Source organism: Leucopleurus acutus (assembly GCF_964270905.1).
Source record: "Leucopleurus acutus genome assembly, chromosome: 16".
NCBI lineage: Eukaryota > Metazoa > Chordata > Mammalia > Artiodactyla > Delphinidae > Leucopleurus > Leucopleurus acutus.
The window spans coordinates 35,371,352-35,387,387 of record NC_139158.1 but is presented as its reverse complement, the minus strand read 5'-3'; the positions used below and the strand labels follow the sequence as shown (position 1 = coordinate 35,387,387).

The window sequence follows — 16,036 nt, the reverse complement described above, 5'->3', positions numbered from 1 at the left end:
AAAAATGCCACCGAGACGCCAAGATGCCAGATCTTTCCACCTTCTCTCACAAAGGGCTTCCCCAAATTTGAGACAGACAGGCTCCCCAAACCTCATCTTTTAAAAAAAAAAATTATTTATTTATTTGGCTGCGTTGGGTCTTCATTGCTGTGCACAGGCTTTCTCTAGTTGTGGCGAGCGGGGGCTACTCTTTGTTGTGGTGGGTGGGCTTCTCATTGCAGTAGCTTCTCTTGTTGTGGAGCACTGGGTCTAGGCGCGCAGGCTCAGTAGTTGTGGCTTGTGGGCTCTAGAGCACAGGCTCAGTAGTTGTGGAACATGGGCTTAGTTGCTCCGCGGCATGTGGGATCTTCCCAATGCAGGGCTCAAACCCGTGTCCCCTGCATTGGCAGGCGGATTCTTAACCACTGTGCCACCAGGGAAATCCTCATCTTTTTTTTTATGCTTTTTTTAAAAATATAAATTTATTTATTTTTGGCAGCATTGGGTCTTCGTTGCTGCACGCGGGTTTTCTCTAGTTGCAGCGAGCAGGGGCTACTCTTCGTTGTGGTGCGCGAGCTTCTCATTGCAGTGACTTCTCTTGTTGCGAAGCTGCGTGAGACCAGCTCTTAGTTCTCTGAGTTCAGGACAGCAGAGATCACAAGACTGGACCAGAGGAGTCTTCCAGCGTCCAGGTCACAGAGAAAGGGCAGAAGACCACCTCCCACATGCTGCTCCTTGAGCAGTACAAACTTCCAAAGCCTCCGGAGCAAATCCATCCGTTACCCTCAGTTATGGCTCCAGAGCTTGGACACCACAGACAAAGATGGCTAGAACACCCAGGCTGCTCTCTGGTGGAATGTCCTAGAGATCTCACATCTCCACTGGAAGCAGTCTGGTTTCCGGTTTGTATCCCCAAGACACCTGAACCCCAGACATGTGGGCCCCACTTTACTGGGGAGCCCGGGCTCCATCTCTCCCGCAGGCCAGGCCTCTCAGCCCTCCAGGGGGGCTCCCTCTAGGGACATCCCATCCGGGGAGGAATCATTAAAGCAGTTAAATCTGAGAGCAGCTTCCTTCTCGGGTGGGCTCAGCGTCACCAAGGCCCTGGGTTCTCCATCTCGTCTCTTCAAATACTGAAACCAGACAAGGCTCTCACCATGCATAAGCCTTCTTTTCCTCCGGCACCTGGTGGCCATGCAGACGGGCCATCTACTCCTTAGTTCTTGTGGCTCCTCTGGAGAGAGGAAGGTTAAAGCCAAGGGCAGGATGGAGAGCGGGGCAAGAGCGAGTGGACATTCCGCACATGCTGTCCCCAGGGTGACCCTTCCTGGTCATTACCATGGGCCCCATGCAGGCTCTGCCAGGTCGCACCTGAGGATCCAGCAGGCTGCCTGCCCAAAGGGCCTCCCATCCTTGCCAGATAGGAGTCCCAAATCCCTGCACTGAAGCCTGAGCCTGGTCTTGTATTCCTTTCCCAAAGCTGCTATAACAAAGTGCCACAACCTGGTGGCTTAAAGCAATAGAAATGTATTTTCTCCTGGTTCTGGGGCCAGAAGTCCAATATCAATGTGTCACAGGGCGCTGTTTCCCCCAAAGGCTCTAGGGGAGGTGCCTTCCTGTCTCCTCCAGCTCTGGTGGCTCCCAGCAACCCTTGGCTTGTTAACAGGTGTCTCCAGTCTCTGCCTCCATCACACGTGGCCTTCTCCCTGTACCTCTATTCTGTGTCTCTTCTCCTTTTCCTCTAAGGACACCAGTCAGACTAACTAACTACATCTGCAACAACCCTATTTCCAAAACAGGTCGCATTCTGAGATGCTGGTTAGGACTTCAGCATATCTTCTCGGGAGACACAATCCAACCTGTAACAGGTCTGCTGACGGCCACATCACCACATGCCTGGGTCGCCCTCTTCTTCCTGCGGATCCAGCCACACCCAGTCCCTCAAACCAGCTATGTCCCACCGCCCCACGACACCTCCCGGGCCTCACTACCCCAGGCTACACGGGTCCCCCTGACCTCAGCTGACTCAGTGTCCACGACTGTCCACACTGAGCCAGGTGACGCAGCCCCTGCCCTGTGTGGCTGTGACCTGTGTGTGTTGGCGGGGCAGAGGAGGGTGTCCTTCCTTCCCTTCTAGTTTGTCATCCCCTCCAGCGCAGAAGGTAGGCCCATTATCTCTTTACACCCCACACAAGAGCCTGAGAAAGCTCTGAGCACCAAGACTCACACAATAGACGCCTGCGGCATTCTTTAAGAAATCATGCTCAGGACTTCCCTGGTGGCGCAGTGGAGCCTCCCTGCAGGAGGCTGTAGCAGGCTTGACCCTGGCTCGCCATCCCAGGCAACGGCCCATCTCCAAGGCCACAGGCGGCCAGCAGGGCTGATGCCCATGAGCTCCAAGAACATCGTGGGTCTGGGGTCTAACTGGCCTTGCTACCCTTCCAGGGGATATTTCTGGAAGGAGAGCACAAAAGGGTGGGAAGTCCTTACCCCTGGGATGGAACCCCAGTGGCCAGGCAGAGCTGCAGTTTCGGGGGGGAAGCCCTGGAAACTCTGTGACTCTGGGGAGGAAGAAGAAAAGAGAAGGACAGAGTCAGGACCCAAATTTGCTCCCCTAATCAGCAGGTGGGCCTCGAACAAGTATTTTAGTTTTCTGTCCCTGTTTCATCAGTAATAAGACAGAAGAGAAAAATATGCACCCTCCCCACCTCCAGATTCGTTCTACCTTCATTCCACTGCTACCGATGGAGCACCTGTTGCGTGTCAGAGGGTGGGAGGCTTAAATGACATGTGATGGAATTCTGAAAGCCGATACTACTAGAAAAGTATACGGAACTTCTACTGGTAGGATAAACTCTCACCCAAACACATCTCCACACAAGAACATATACGCCAATGTTCACAGCAGCATTATTCACAATAACCAAAAAGTGGAAACAACCCAAATGTTCATCAATGGATGAATGGATAAACAAAATGTGGTCCATCCATACAGTGGAATATTATCAGCCATAAAAAGAAATGAAGCACTGACACAGGCTACACGGTGGATGAAGCTTGAAGACATGATGCTCGGTGAATGAAGCCAGACACAAAACACCATATATTGCATGATTCCATTTACATGAAATGTCCAGAACAGGGAAACCCAGAGAGGCAGAAAGCAGATTAGTGGCAGCCAGGGGATGGGAGGCTGGGCAGGGGTGGAACAGGGCAGGGGGTGGGGTGACTGCTGATGGACACGGGGGTTTCTCTTTGAGGTGAAGAAAAATATTCTAGAATTGACTGTGCTGATAGTTACACATTCCTGTGAATATACTAAAAACTATTGAATTGTACACTTTAAATGGGCAAATTGTAGAGTATATTAATTATATCTCAATAAAGCTGTTCCAAAAATGGGGCTTCCCTGGTGGCGCAGTGGTTAAGAATCCACCTGCCAATGCAGGGGACACAGGTTCGAGCCCTGGTCCAGGAAGATCCCACAAGCCGCGGAGCAACTAAACCTGTGCGCCACAACTACTGTGCCTGCGCTCTAGAGCCTGTGAGCCACAACTACTGAGCCCATGTGCTGCATATACTGAAGCCCTCACTCTCTAGAGCCCGTGCTCCGCAACAAGAGAGGCCACCACAATAAGCCCGTGCACCGCAACGAAGAGTAGCCCCCGCTCACTGCAACTAGAGAAAGCCCGCACGCAGCAACGAAGACCCAACAAAGCCAAGAATAATAAATTAATAAAAATAAATAAATTTAAAAAAAAAAAAAAAGCATTAGGACATCCCTGGAGGTCCAGTGGTTAAGATGTGGCACTTTCACTGCGGGAAACTAAGATCCCAGGGCTCAGCCAAAAAAAAAAAAGCACATAAAGCATCTACAATTCTTTTCTTTCTCCAAAACCTTAGTTGAACCTGTTGTCTACCTTCAAAATCTATCCTCAATTTAACTGTTTCTCCCCCGCCCCCACCAGCCCTGGCCCCAGGTGCTGTTGTCTCTCACCTGGACTGTGGAACAGCCCCTTCCTGAGCCCCTTGCCCCCCTCTGCACTCACCCTCCAACGCTGCCCACCCCCACCCGTCTCTGTCTCTTTGCTTCGCTCTTCCGGGGAGCATGAGGCCCCCCTTCCTCCCTGTGCTGTGCTTTCAGCTGGGAATGCTCCCCACATAACTGCCTAGCTCTCTCCGCTCCTTCCCTGAGTCTTGGCTTCTGGTCAGCTTCTCTGCCAGGCCTCCCGGCCACCCTGGTGAGGCTACCTCCCAACCCACCTTCCCCTCTTTCCAGCCTAGTCTCTTTCTCAGCTGCACCTATAAATATCTAATGAACTAGATAACTTACTTATCTGGTTTCCTGTCTATCAGAGATTTTTGTATCCCAGCACCTGAACAGCCATTGGATGGATGGATGGATGGTGGCAAAACATGAGGCCTTCCCTTAACTCAGAAAGTTCAAAGTTCCAGAAGACAGGAGATTCAGGACCAGGATTCATAGCCAGAGAAGTACCAATGGGCAAGGTCACTTTACCTGCCCAGTCCTACTATTTTGTGATCAAGGGTCCTAGGAGTATCTGCCTTACCAGCTCAGGAGGTTGCTGTGATAACCACGATCTGGATTCCTAAATATAAAGATCCTCCCCTTAAAGAAATAACAGCTAATTGGAGGGGCGGCGGGCAGACAGGAAGAGAGAACTTGCTTCCTGGCTGCAGAGTTTCAGTGCCAGGCAGGGATGTGGACCCCGGGGGCTCATCGTAGGAGCTCCTGGGGTAGAGGGGATAGGGCATTTTGGGTGCAAAATGACCAGCAAAATGCTGGTGAGCATTTCTGGAAAGACGAGGGGCCCCTGGAGACCTGCCCCCACCCCTGCGCTCCTCCAGAGCCAGGACAAACCACAGAGAGCGCCACAGAGCCACAGTCACCAGCTCCCAGAGCTGGCCGACACCCCAGTCTCTGGGTTGGGGACCCCTAACTCCGCTGTGAGGAGACCCAGACACCTTCCAGCTAGGGGCTCCTGCCGGCAAGGAGAGCGTAGGAAGGCAGAAGCCGAGAGGTGGACCCCTCGTGGATGGCGGCAGAGGGTCACCGGGAAGTTCTTTCTCCAAGTGGCGTCTGCAGAGTAGTAGGAGGGGCCTGCATCCTCCTCCTCCCCTGCCAAGCACGTAGGAGACAGTGCGGGGCTGGGTGCTGGTGCTCACTCCCCAGGAGAGTTTCTGGGTTCTCAGCTCACCACTCTCACCATCACACGACCAGCTGGAAACCAGACCCCCTGCCCTCAGCACATGTCTATTCCTGGAAAATTCTCCCCACTGTCCTCCCCAGCACCACCGCTAGGCTAGGTGCTGCTCCTGGAATCCCCTGCCCCTGGCCAGCTGTCCATCCATTCATTCAACACACTTGTCCAGGGAATGTCAGCAAAGCTCCAGGTTAGCCGCTGGTGCAATCGCGTAGGCAGTGGGGCCCGAGAGAGGACCAAGGAAACAGGTGCGACCACCTGGGAGAGAGACGAGAACAATCTGTTCATAGCCAGCAACTGCTCAGCAGCCTGGGTCCAGAGCTAAGGAACCATAGTGGTTGAAGAGCGTCCCATCTGGAACCTCAGGATGTGATATGATTTGGAAATAGGGTCTGTGCGGAGGTAATTAGTCAAGATGAGGTCATACTGGATTAGGGTGGGCCCTGAATCCAATGACTGGTGCTCTTATAAGAGGAGGAGAGGGCTTCCCTGGTGGTGCAGTGGTTAACAATCCGCCTGCCAATGCAGGGGACACGGGTTCGAGCCCTGGTCTGGGAAGATCCCACATACTGAGGAGCAACTGAGCCCCTGTGCCACAACTACTGAGCCTGCGCTCCTAGAGCCCGTGCTTCGCAACAAGAGAAGCCACTGCAATGAGAAGCCCGCGCACCTCAACGAAGAGTAGCCCCCGCTCGCTGCAACTAGAGAAAGCCAGTGTGCAGCAACGAAGACCCAACGCAGCCAAAAATAAATTAATTAATTAAATTAATTTAAAATATATATATTAAAAAAAAAAGAGGAGGAGACACACAGAGAAGAGGCCACGTGAGGACAGAGGCACAGATTGGAGAGATGCAGCCACCAGCCAAGGAAGGCCTAGGCCTGCGGACCCACCAGAAGCTGGCAGGAAGGATCCTCCCCAGGAGCTTCCAGAGGGAGCGCGGCCCTGCCCACACCTTGATTTCAGATTTCTGGCCTCCAGACTGGGAGAGAATACATTTCTGTTGTTTGAAGGCACCCAGTTTGGAGTCATTTGTTATGGCAGCCCCAGGAAAATAATATAGGAACCAACACCTAACTCAGCCCTACAAAAGCTTCCCGGCCCCTCTCTTGCTAACTTGGTCACGCTCACCAGCCCCAGGGCCCCGGCCCCGTCCCCTGCTCCCCCTCTCCCGGCAAGCTCTGACTACTTATTTTTAGCCCCTGATTACATCTGCCTTATATGGTTCCCTACTCCTATCATGAGCGGGGACAGCCTCCCCTCCTGGTTTGTAAGCTTTTTGAGGACAGAGAATCCCAAGGATATTACCAGTGCTGAGAAGGGGCAGATGTGTTGATGGATTCCCCGAGTTGTCCAAGTTTCATGATATTTGAGGAAACCAGAGGCAGATGTCAAGCTACAGGAATACTGTCCGCAGCGAGACCCTGTACTCATTGTCACAGTCCTTTTAACCTTAAGAAGTGTCTAAGCTCAAAAAACATCCTAAGCATCCAATAACCATTTTCTTATTTTAGTCAAATAACAACCCCAGGCTGTAAATAGGGCAAGTATTATTATCCTGGTTTATGGGCAAGCAAACAGGTGCAGAGATGGTAAGGGGCTTGGTGGCGAATTATGACAATGCCAGGGCTTGCTCTGCCCTCAAGTCCCAGAGTGCATGCCACCCCCACCCCAGGCACACGTGTGGGCAGCCTTGGGGAAGTGGGGTCTGGGTGGAGAGGCCACTGGCCTAAACTATCCACTCAAAAACAAAACTGAGGCAGGAAAAGACAGGAGAAGGAGGTGGATTCGCCACAGGACTTCTGTTTCTGTCACAGCTGGGACCCAGGCTCTTTCTGCTGGGAGCCTGAGGCCAGGATGGGCTCCCCCAGGCCACGGCAAGGGCTGTGACCCCTCACCAGTTTGTCCATACCCCTTCCCAGGTCCCAGGGAGCATTCCTGGTGTCTTCACCTCCTGGGATAAGCTAGAGAAATAAGCGATCTTCTATTACCTGATCCTTGGAACAAAGGGCAGAAGGAAAGACCAAGTAACCAGCAGTGGCTGAAAGCCTCTCTGGTGAGTGCAGGTGTACAGGGCAGGCAGCTATGGAATCAGCTGCACTTCAGAGACCTAGTGATCAAGGCGATGGCTTTGTCCTCACCTATTGCCATCTAGGGAAAACTCTATGGGAGGTAGATGAATGGCCACTTGGAGGAGAACCAGGAGCAGCAGTTTTGGCAGCGACCAGGTGCGGGAGGGAGGGTTTGCTCCCAAACCCCAGGGCTCTCCCCTGGCCTGGTTGTGGGCTGATCTCCCAGTGCAACCCAATTCCTGCAGGCCCAGAACTCCAGGCCAGACTTTGCCTGCACCTGTTTGAGCTCAAAATGCAGTCCCCACTCTAGAAGTATCCAAAAATATCTGAGAGGGAGGAGAAGGGGAGGGGCTCACTGGAAGGGGAGGAGGCTAGAGTATGCTGAGGGCTAGGGAGAGAGCCACTTGGCTTGGCATTCAAGGCCCTTCCAAATGGGCTCCAACCCATCAGGGTGGTCTGATCTCCCCAAACAGGAGCCCCACAATCTAGCCAGAGCCGGTGTCAGCCCGTCCCTGCCAGCGCAATGCTCCGAGCTCCCCCACTCCTGGCTTTGATCACCATCTTCAGATACTCCACTGTCTCTGCATCCTCATTCATCAGACATTGTCGAGTGCCTCCAGTGAGCCAGGTGCAGTGCTAAGTGTTGGTAATGGAGTGGTGAGCAAATTAAACAAATGCGCAGCCCTGTCCTCTTGCAGCTGACAGTCCAGCAATGGTCCCCTTCCTCCCAGTGTAGCTGAAACCCTGCCCCTCCATGAGGCCAACCTTCCAGCCCTCCTCTGAACTCCAACCAGAGCTGCCAGGGGTGTTAGTTACACCTTTTTTCAGTGCGCGTCGTCTCCTTAAATAGAATGTGGCTCCTGGGGGCAGGGCCACAGCCCATTCCTGCCTGCACAGCGTGGCCAGCTGGGACCTCACAATGGGCCATAGCCCATTCCTGCCTGCATAGCGTGGCCAGCTGGGACCTCACAATGGGCACAGCCTGGCCTTGGGGCTGGAGAGCTGGGCCTTTCAGAGAAGGGCCCCCATCCGCCTCATCTTTCCGGCCTCTCCCATCAAGTGCCCACCTTGTGTGATTAACCAGCCCCACCCTTCCTCCCCTCTGTTCCTGCTGCGTCCAAATCCACATTGCACCCTCATGCCTCTTGCTGATCACGTACTGCCTGTCACCCCAAGTCACAAGTCCATCCTGGCTCCCAACCCAGGGTGGGCTCCCCAGGGATGGCCACATCACCCATTTCTTCAGGACCTTCTGCTTCTGAGGAGCCCTCCTCTCCCCAGGACTGGCCACACAGCCTGTGCTCATTCTGTGCCCTTGAGCACTCTCTCTGAGTTGACAGAGGGCTAGAGGTCAAGTGCTCTCCAGGTTGTGAAAGACAAGGACCCCTGGGGAAGGGCCCACCCAAGGGCCAGAGGAGAAAAGCCTCTTCTGATCACTTAACAGCCTTGAAATGAACCTGGGGAGCCTGCCCCAGCTGGGCCAACCTCCCACCCGAAATCCTTCTGGGTCCTGGACTGAGAGCTGGACAGAGCAAGAGCGACTGTGCCTTCCTGTCGTCCCGATGACACAATCCCAGGAAAGACAGGCTCCTGGGATGGGGCCAGGCAGCGGCTGCCAGCCAGCCCCATGGTCTCCTGGTCTTCAGAAGCAGGCCTCTGGGCACACCCACAACCAGGCTCCCCTCCACACCAGCCCAGCCGGGGAAGAGCTGGAGGGTAGAGAGGCAGCTACTGTAGGCCCTGCCTGGGGCTGTGAACAGCTGACCTAACAGCTCAGGCATTTTAAAAGCAGATTCCACCAAACCCCTCATGCTGAGGATGGGCAGCTCAGGACAGGCTAATCTGGAGCTCTCTGAGAGGGAGGACAAGGAAGCAAAGAGTGCAGGCTTGTCCCCGGGGCAGAGGGGTACCTGGGACCTTGACTCTGAACAAATCCTCCTTTGGGGCTGGAGAGGGATGCAGCTGAAACCAAATGGTACAGGATGTCCCTGAACCCAGAGAAAGACACAGCACAGGTGACACAGACCAGGAAATGGATGTCTCCAGAAACTCAGCTAAAACTGACCCATCCCATTTGCCGAATTATGCTACCCGCTTCACCTCCAGCTGAGGTCACAAAGGCTGGGGGTGAGCAGAGAGGATGGGGCCTCCTGAGGACTGAGCAAGTTCTGCAGCTGTGGCCACCGTGGCTCCAGTCCACTCCCTGCCTCCCTCTTTCAGGGTCCAGTAGAGAAAGCCCCGCTCTACAGCTCACCCCTCGGCACTCAGAATCGATGGACTATCTATTGCCTCAATGCCGTGATTAGGGACTTTGGGTAAGACCTTGCCCACCAGAGCAATGAGAAATTCCATGTTAGAGATGCATTCCTTAAGGTAAAATCTTCTGACTCTTTTGAAACAAGTGGTTTGGGAAAGTGACAGTTTAAGTGTTGAGCCATTGACCCTTGTTGGAACAAGTTTCAGGGCATATATTATGGGGGAACAGAGCAGGGCCGGTGTTGGGGGAGAGAAGGGAACCACCAAGAGGGAGAAAAGGAACCCGACAGGGCAGAGGTAGGATTCTGAAGCCAGACTTCTAGCTCCCGAGTCCAGATGGCCCCTGAGAAGGCAGGTGAGGCAGGTGAGTGGTCTTAGAGGGGCCTGGCCTCCCAGAGCAGATCGTGGGTCCCCTCAGCCCAAAATGAGTCCCGCCGATGGGCCAGGGAGCCACAGAGGGAGGCCTTGCAGCCACCGGGAAAACACCCTGGAGGAAACCTGAGCCCAGCTGCCTCTGGGCTGTGTGCCCCCCAGCGGCTTCCACTGAGGTAATCTAACCCGAGTCTGAACACAGCGCTTTCGGGTGCAGGCCCAGTGCACATCTGCGGAATGAACACCTCGGGTGTGGAGCCTGGGGTCGGATTTTGGGGCTGGTAAACCAACAGCAAGAGACCAACATCCACTGTGACTAAAATGCTGATTCACTGGCCATCTCCTGGCCTCATCTCGGACGGGACTGGAGACCAGGCTCTGGTCTGGGCCCTGCTGTGCAAGTCCACACATCTTGGGACAACCAGCCTCCCTTTCCACCCCACAGGGTTCTTGGGCAGATCAGCTGGTTCCTTCCCCTCCATGGCCCTCCCCACTCCATAGCAATCCCCAGTATAGACCAGGATCCCCACTTCCTAGTGCAGCTCCCTGACGGGTACTAGGGCTGCTGAGGGGACCTCGAGTGTATGGTGTCCCTCTGGGGTCTCCGCGACATGTCTCCTCAGACCCACCTAGGACCTGTGCATCCCACTCAAGCTCTGACGTCCAGGCCACTCCATCCACTGTGTTCATCAGCCTTTCCTGCTCCTCTGAGCCCTCCTGCCAGCCCATAAACACACAGCCTCCTCTGGCAAACCCACCCACCGCCACCTCCTCTTAGGGTCATTTATCCTTCACAGACTTAATGTTAAAAGTCTCACTGGGTGAATGTGTTGCCTCCCTGTCCTCACTGAATAATATGAGCCGTTCGTTGACAGTTCTCGGCTTCCTGGTGTCCAAGCTAACACCTCACCTTCCATGGCTTCTCCGTGAGACTCACTGCCTCTCCAGGAAGCATCCTTCCGCTCCGCTGTCAGGTCACACCTCTGCCTGGATCTCATTCCATCTTCCTGAAATCCATTTATCTTCTTCCTCTTCCCACTCCCCAGGGTCCGGTCCTTGAATCTCTTTCTCTGCGACAGCTTCCTTGGCAATCTCACAGCCTCACCCTCATCTTTAATCAAACAAATCTCATCTCTGGATCCCCAGACCTGACTTTCCTCCTAAGCTAACTATCTCCATCCAGATGTCCCCCAGAACCCAAAATTCATAAGGACCCCAGATGAACTTTTAAAATTGGTTCTTTTATGATCCTGGTCTTTTTTTTTTTTCTGGCAAGGTCATACCAGCTGTGACCTACACTATCCTCGAGCAATATTTAAATGTAAGGGGTTGTGAGTCCAGCTTTAGATTGGATTTGGAGTAGGGGAGGGGCATCCCACAGCGGCAGACCCCACCTGTTCCCCCTCCCCCAGTCACCACCCTTGTTCCAGGCCAGAAGGCATCATATCTATGCCCTGTACTGGCCTCTCAGACCACGTTGAAGGAGGACCAGCCATCTTTCTCCTGTGTCCAAAGGGATTAGGCTCCTTCCCAGCCCACCACACCTAAGCGAGCACCAAAGGGCCAGGTGGATGCAACTGGCCTCGTCAGGGCCTCCTTCTGGTCCAGAATTCCAGCTCTGGCCCTTGAACTAGCTGTCTGAGCTTCACTGTCACACCCAGATGGGAGACAAAGCCAGCATTTCCCAAACTGTGGTTCCACAGGCCACCAGGCAAGGTGCCCACATCTGAGGGCTGCATCCATTGAGCAAATCCAGACTAGTGCCTCACACGGTGGACCACGTGCTCCCTATGGCTCATCCAGCTGCACTGAGCCAGGAGTCGGGGACCTTGCTGGGGACACAACTTGCAGGAGGGCTGGAGAGGCTTCTGGGGTCTGCTATCTCCCCAGGACCCCTGAGCACATGACCTTTTCTCAGAGCCCTCCCCACGGTGGATCGTGGTATCTGGGCTGCCGTGCGGAGGGTATATGAAAACCGCCTCCTTCCAGGTGGGTGAGGAAGGGTCACGAAGGAGTTCCTGAGAGACCCCCATCGCTCATGGAGGGCCTTGGGGAGCCCCAGTGTGAACCAACCTCTCTCCATTGGATGTCAGGGTGGGGCCAGAACAGGTGGGCAAGTCTGCAAACCAGGGCTGGGCTGGAGGAAACAGATGAGCAGACTCAGAACACCTGCCATCCCCCCATCTCTGCCTCAAGCAGGTAATGGGAAACAAGGATGTCCCAAATTCGGCCTAACAAATGCCAGCAGCTTAAGCCCAAAGCAATGTTTTCTCAGCCCCTCTCCCATCCCACCCCACATGCTCTCTGAGGAGTCAAAGTTCAAAGGCATCAGTCTTGACCTGTATCCCGAGGGAAGCTAGCCTCCTGTGGCCTCACGCCCACAGACAGAGGGACTGGGGCGTCCAAGGAGGCCTGTCAGAGAGAGAGCAGCTGAGGGAGGACAGAAACTCCCAGGTGGGCTAAGCCTAGCCCTGGCTGGGTGTGCCTGCCACTGAATTGCTGTCTGACCTTGAACATGGCTCTCTTTCCTCTGGCTTTCGCTCCCTTACCTGGACAATGAGCAGACTGAGTAAACCCTCTTGGGGCTGTTCTCCTCCGTCCTTGAGCAGGCTTGTCCCCAGGCCAGGTCCCTGAGACAAAGAGGAGGACCCCGAGACCAAGGACTAGGGTGGATCAGGGTTCGGGGGGGAGGCTGTGGAGCCCATCACCCCGGATCAGAGGGCCACGGGAGCGACATGGGCACAAGAGAAGGAAGGGCAGCTCTGTACGGTCCCCCCAGGAAGCAGGAAGGGAGTTAGAGAGAAGTCTGCCTGCCACAGGTGAGAGGCGAGTGACACGGGAATGGAAATGAGGATTCAGCAGTGGGGTGGGAAGTTCAGGACCAAAGCTGCTGCCTGTGGGCACGGTGGCATTTACCGGGTGGCATATTTTAGGGGAAAGTCAACCAGTAGGAAGGACTGTCATTATGTGGGTGGGGGGAAGCCACTCTTATGGCTGAAATCTCCCCCGGGTGTCGCAGGAGGAAGCAGTCTTTGGGGTGTGCAATATGCATCTGGAGGGGTGAGAAAGCCCACCGCCGGGAAGAACGCACAGCCCAAGTCCTGAGCTGGGGTGAGGAGGGCGGGAACCTCGCACGCTGGTGGACAACCCTTTCCCGGAAGCCAGGTCAGGGTCACACCGCAGAGTTTGCGAAGGAAAGGGCCTGCAAAGAGAGGATTTTTGCACAGAGCACCCACCCGCCTCCTTTCCCAACAGCAAGATCCCCCAATGAGGCCTGTGGAACATTCCAGATGTCCAGTTCCCTTCGTGGAAGGAAAGATAAAGGATGTCCCTAAAAGGCTAAAAGTTCCTGGGGCAGCGGCATGGAAGCAGAGCGAGGTGGCAGCTGGGGCCGGGCGGAGCTGGGGAGAGGGTGGCAGTGGATCCCGGGCTCAGGATCAAATGACACGACTGTTTCCATACTTAGCCGCCTGACAGCCGCTTGGAATCCTCGCCACCCCAGCCACTGCAGCCCCACGGAGCCCAAATTAACTCAAGGACAGACAAGGGCAGGGCCCAGCGGCACACGCGAGGCCAGAGCCCCCCACCTTGGTCTCTAACCCCCCAGGGAATGGCTGCTTCTCCTGCCTGCCACAGGCTCTCCTGCCTGGGTCTGGGACCTCAAGAAACAGAAGCTCCCAGGCCCCACGATCCCCAGAGCAGAGGAAGCCAGACGTCGCGAAAAGGCAAAGCAGGAGTTCCGGGTTCCTGGGGATCCCCAGAGCACCCCTGGAGCATCCCTGAGAGGAACTCAGCCCCAGGAGTCTTGGGAACAAAGGTGGCAAAATGCTCGAGTACCCCTTCCATGCCTATAAATAACCCCCATGCCGTAACCAGAGCCACTGCCTCTGCCACACAAAGTGCTGAGATGTCAAAGGAAAACCACGGCACGCAGGCCCCAGCCCCCTTCCAATGAAGCCCCCAGCCTAGCCCAGCTTCACTCGAGTGGGTTCCATTCCTCCTCTGAACTGTGTCCAATTTGGTTTCCAGCCTGATCCCCAACTTTTATCTCCAATCCCGTCCCAAACTGACCCCCCCTCTGTCCCATTGTTTCCAAGCTGTGCCCCCCCCACCCCGCCCTCACTCATGCAAAGCCAGGCCTCTGCGATCTCCACCAGGTGGGAGGGTCAACTCAACGACATCCAGGGGCCCCTCCACCTCCAAGATCGGGGTCTCTGTCCATCTAGGAGGCTCTAGTCTTGACTTTTGGGGTTCTCTTCCACAACATCTACTGGCCAGCCCTTGTCTCTGGCCCTGGCCCCCTGCTCCAGGCCTTGCACCTGCCTGCACCTCTCGGGTCACGGCTTCCGCTCCCTCTGGCCTCCCCACAAGCCCCAAGTGCTCTCAGGTCTCCACACCCTGTGCCTTCTCGGTGAGACCGGCTGGGAGCAAAGGTCTGCCATCAGCTCCAGGAATCACGGAGGCCTCATCCTCCATCTCCCGCCCGAGCCTCCCACCCCATGGTAAACATAAAACCTCGGGGGCTCGTGGGGGTCGCAGTCTGGCCTGGCTGACAGGGCAGGGGTCATACCTGCTTGTCCTGGGAGCAGAAGCGAGGCCACGAAGCAGCAGAGCAGGACCAGCGCCTTCATCGTGACTGCCAAGAGAGCCCAGCTGCTCCTCGCCTCTATTTATAGGGTGGGTGGCAGCGCAGGGCGGGGGAGAAGGGTCACACAGTCACTAGGGCAACTGGACGGACATGATGGGCAAGCAGCTCAGACCCCAGAGGCTGCAAGGAGGCTGCTGTGACCCTGCTGCACCAGCTGCCGACCCCGGAAGGCAGGTCCCATCTGGATTCTCTCCCCTAGCTGCCTGGGGTCACGTGACAGGGGTCACAGGGCGGGGTAGCAGAGAAAACGTGGGGCGTCCTTTGGGTCAGGTCTGGGACTCAGGAACCGAGTCTTCCCAGCATCTGCAGTAACTTGAGCTGAAGTCTGGGCAATCAGTGACCTTCACATGCTTCAGTTTTGTGAACGAAGGGCCTATTCGACAGCCACTGACACAGGTTTTAGCCCCTCCCTGAAGGTCAGGAGGGGAGAGCCTCGATGGTTAGTTAAGGAAACCCCATGACCCGACCTTTGAGGTCGATGGTGAGGAGCTTCACCTTCCCAGGCCTCTGGAAGCGACAGAATGCTGACGGGAGGGAAAAAAGGGGAGCGAGGAGGTGCGTTGGATGCTCTGAGTGTGGTCGGTCAGACAGTGGAGGGACAGATCCCTTTCCAGCGGTGCCTCTGCTATGTGCTACTTAATGCACTTTTCCTGAGGGCACATGATGGCCCCTGAAAGCCAGTTCTAGGAGGGGTAGCACTGGCTGGTCCTGCTGGGGAGGGGGGTCCCTGTGGGGGTGACAGTCGGCTGTGGAGGAAAGAGCGAAAGTCAGTTTGGCATCATCTTTCATGTGCTTCACATTTAAAATGGCTTTATTGAGGTACAACGGCCACACAGCAAACAGCGTATTAAAAGTGTGGAATTCGATACATTTTGACACACGTACATAACCACCATCAAAATAACGAAGATTCCTCACTCCCGAATTTTCCTCATGTCCCTCCCTCCTACCCCTTCCCAGGCAACCACTGATCTGCTTCCTGTCACTACACGTTTGTTTGCATTTCCTAGATTTTGATATAAATGGAATCTCCCCATATGCGCTCTTTTTATCTGGCTTCTTTCACGTAGCATAATTACGCTGAGATTTCTTCACATTGCAGCGCGTATGGATAGTTCACTCCTTTTGATCCTGATTCCATGGCCTGGATGGACTACAGTTTGTTATCCATCATCTATTGAGAAACTTTTGGGTGGTTTCCAAGTTTTGGCTATTACCAATAAAGCTGCTATGAACGTTCGTGTACAATTCATTATGACATACGCTTTCATTTCTCTTGGGTAAATACCTAGGAGTGGATTGGCTGGTAGGTGTTTAAATTTTTTCTTTCTTTTATTAATTAATTTTTTAAAATTTTTATTGAAGTATAGTTGATTTACAATATTGTGTTTCAGGTGTACAGCAAAGTGATTCAGTTACATATATATATATTCTTTTTTATATTCTTTTCCATTCTAGGTTATTACAAGGTATTGAGTATAGT

The 16,036-nt window shown here is 54.4% G+C and overlaps 1 protein-coding gene across 1 annotated transcript in view; it reads right to left on the bottom strand.

Moving 5' to 3' along the window:
* Positions 1-14,536, bottom strand: part of SRL (sarcalumenin) — a gene marked incomplete at both ends in the record, with an annotated part of 33,310 nt that extends 18,774 nt beyond the window's left edge. Inside the window, one exon of the mRNA XM_082857057.1 lies at positions 14,476-14,536. Coding sequence (XP_082713183.1) covers positions 14,476-14,536 — 61 coding nt within the window. The remainder of the gene's footprint in view (positions 1-14,475) is intronic.
* Positions 14,537-16,036: the final 1,500 nt, after the last annotated feature.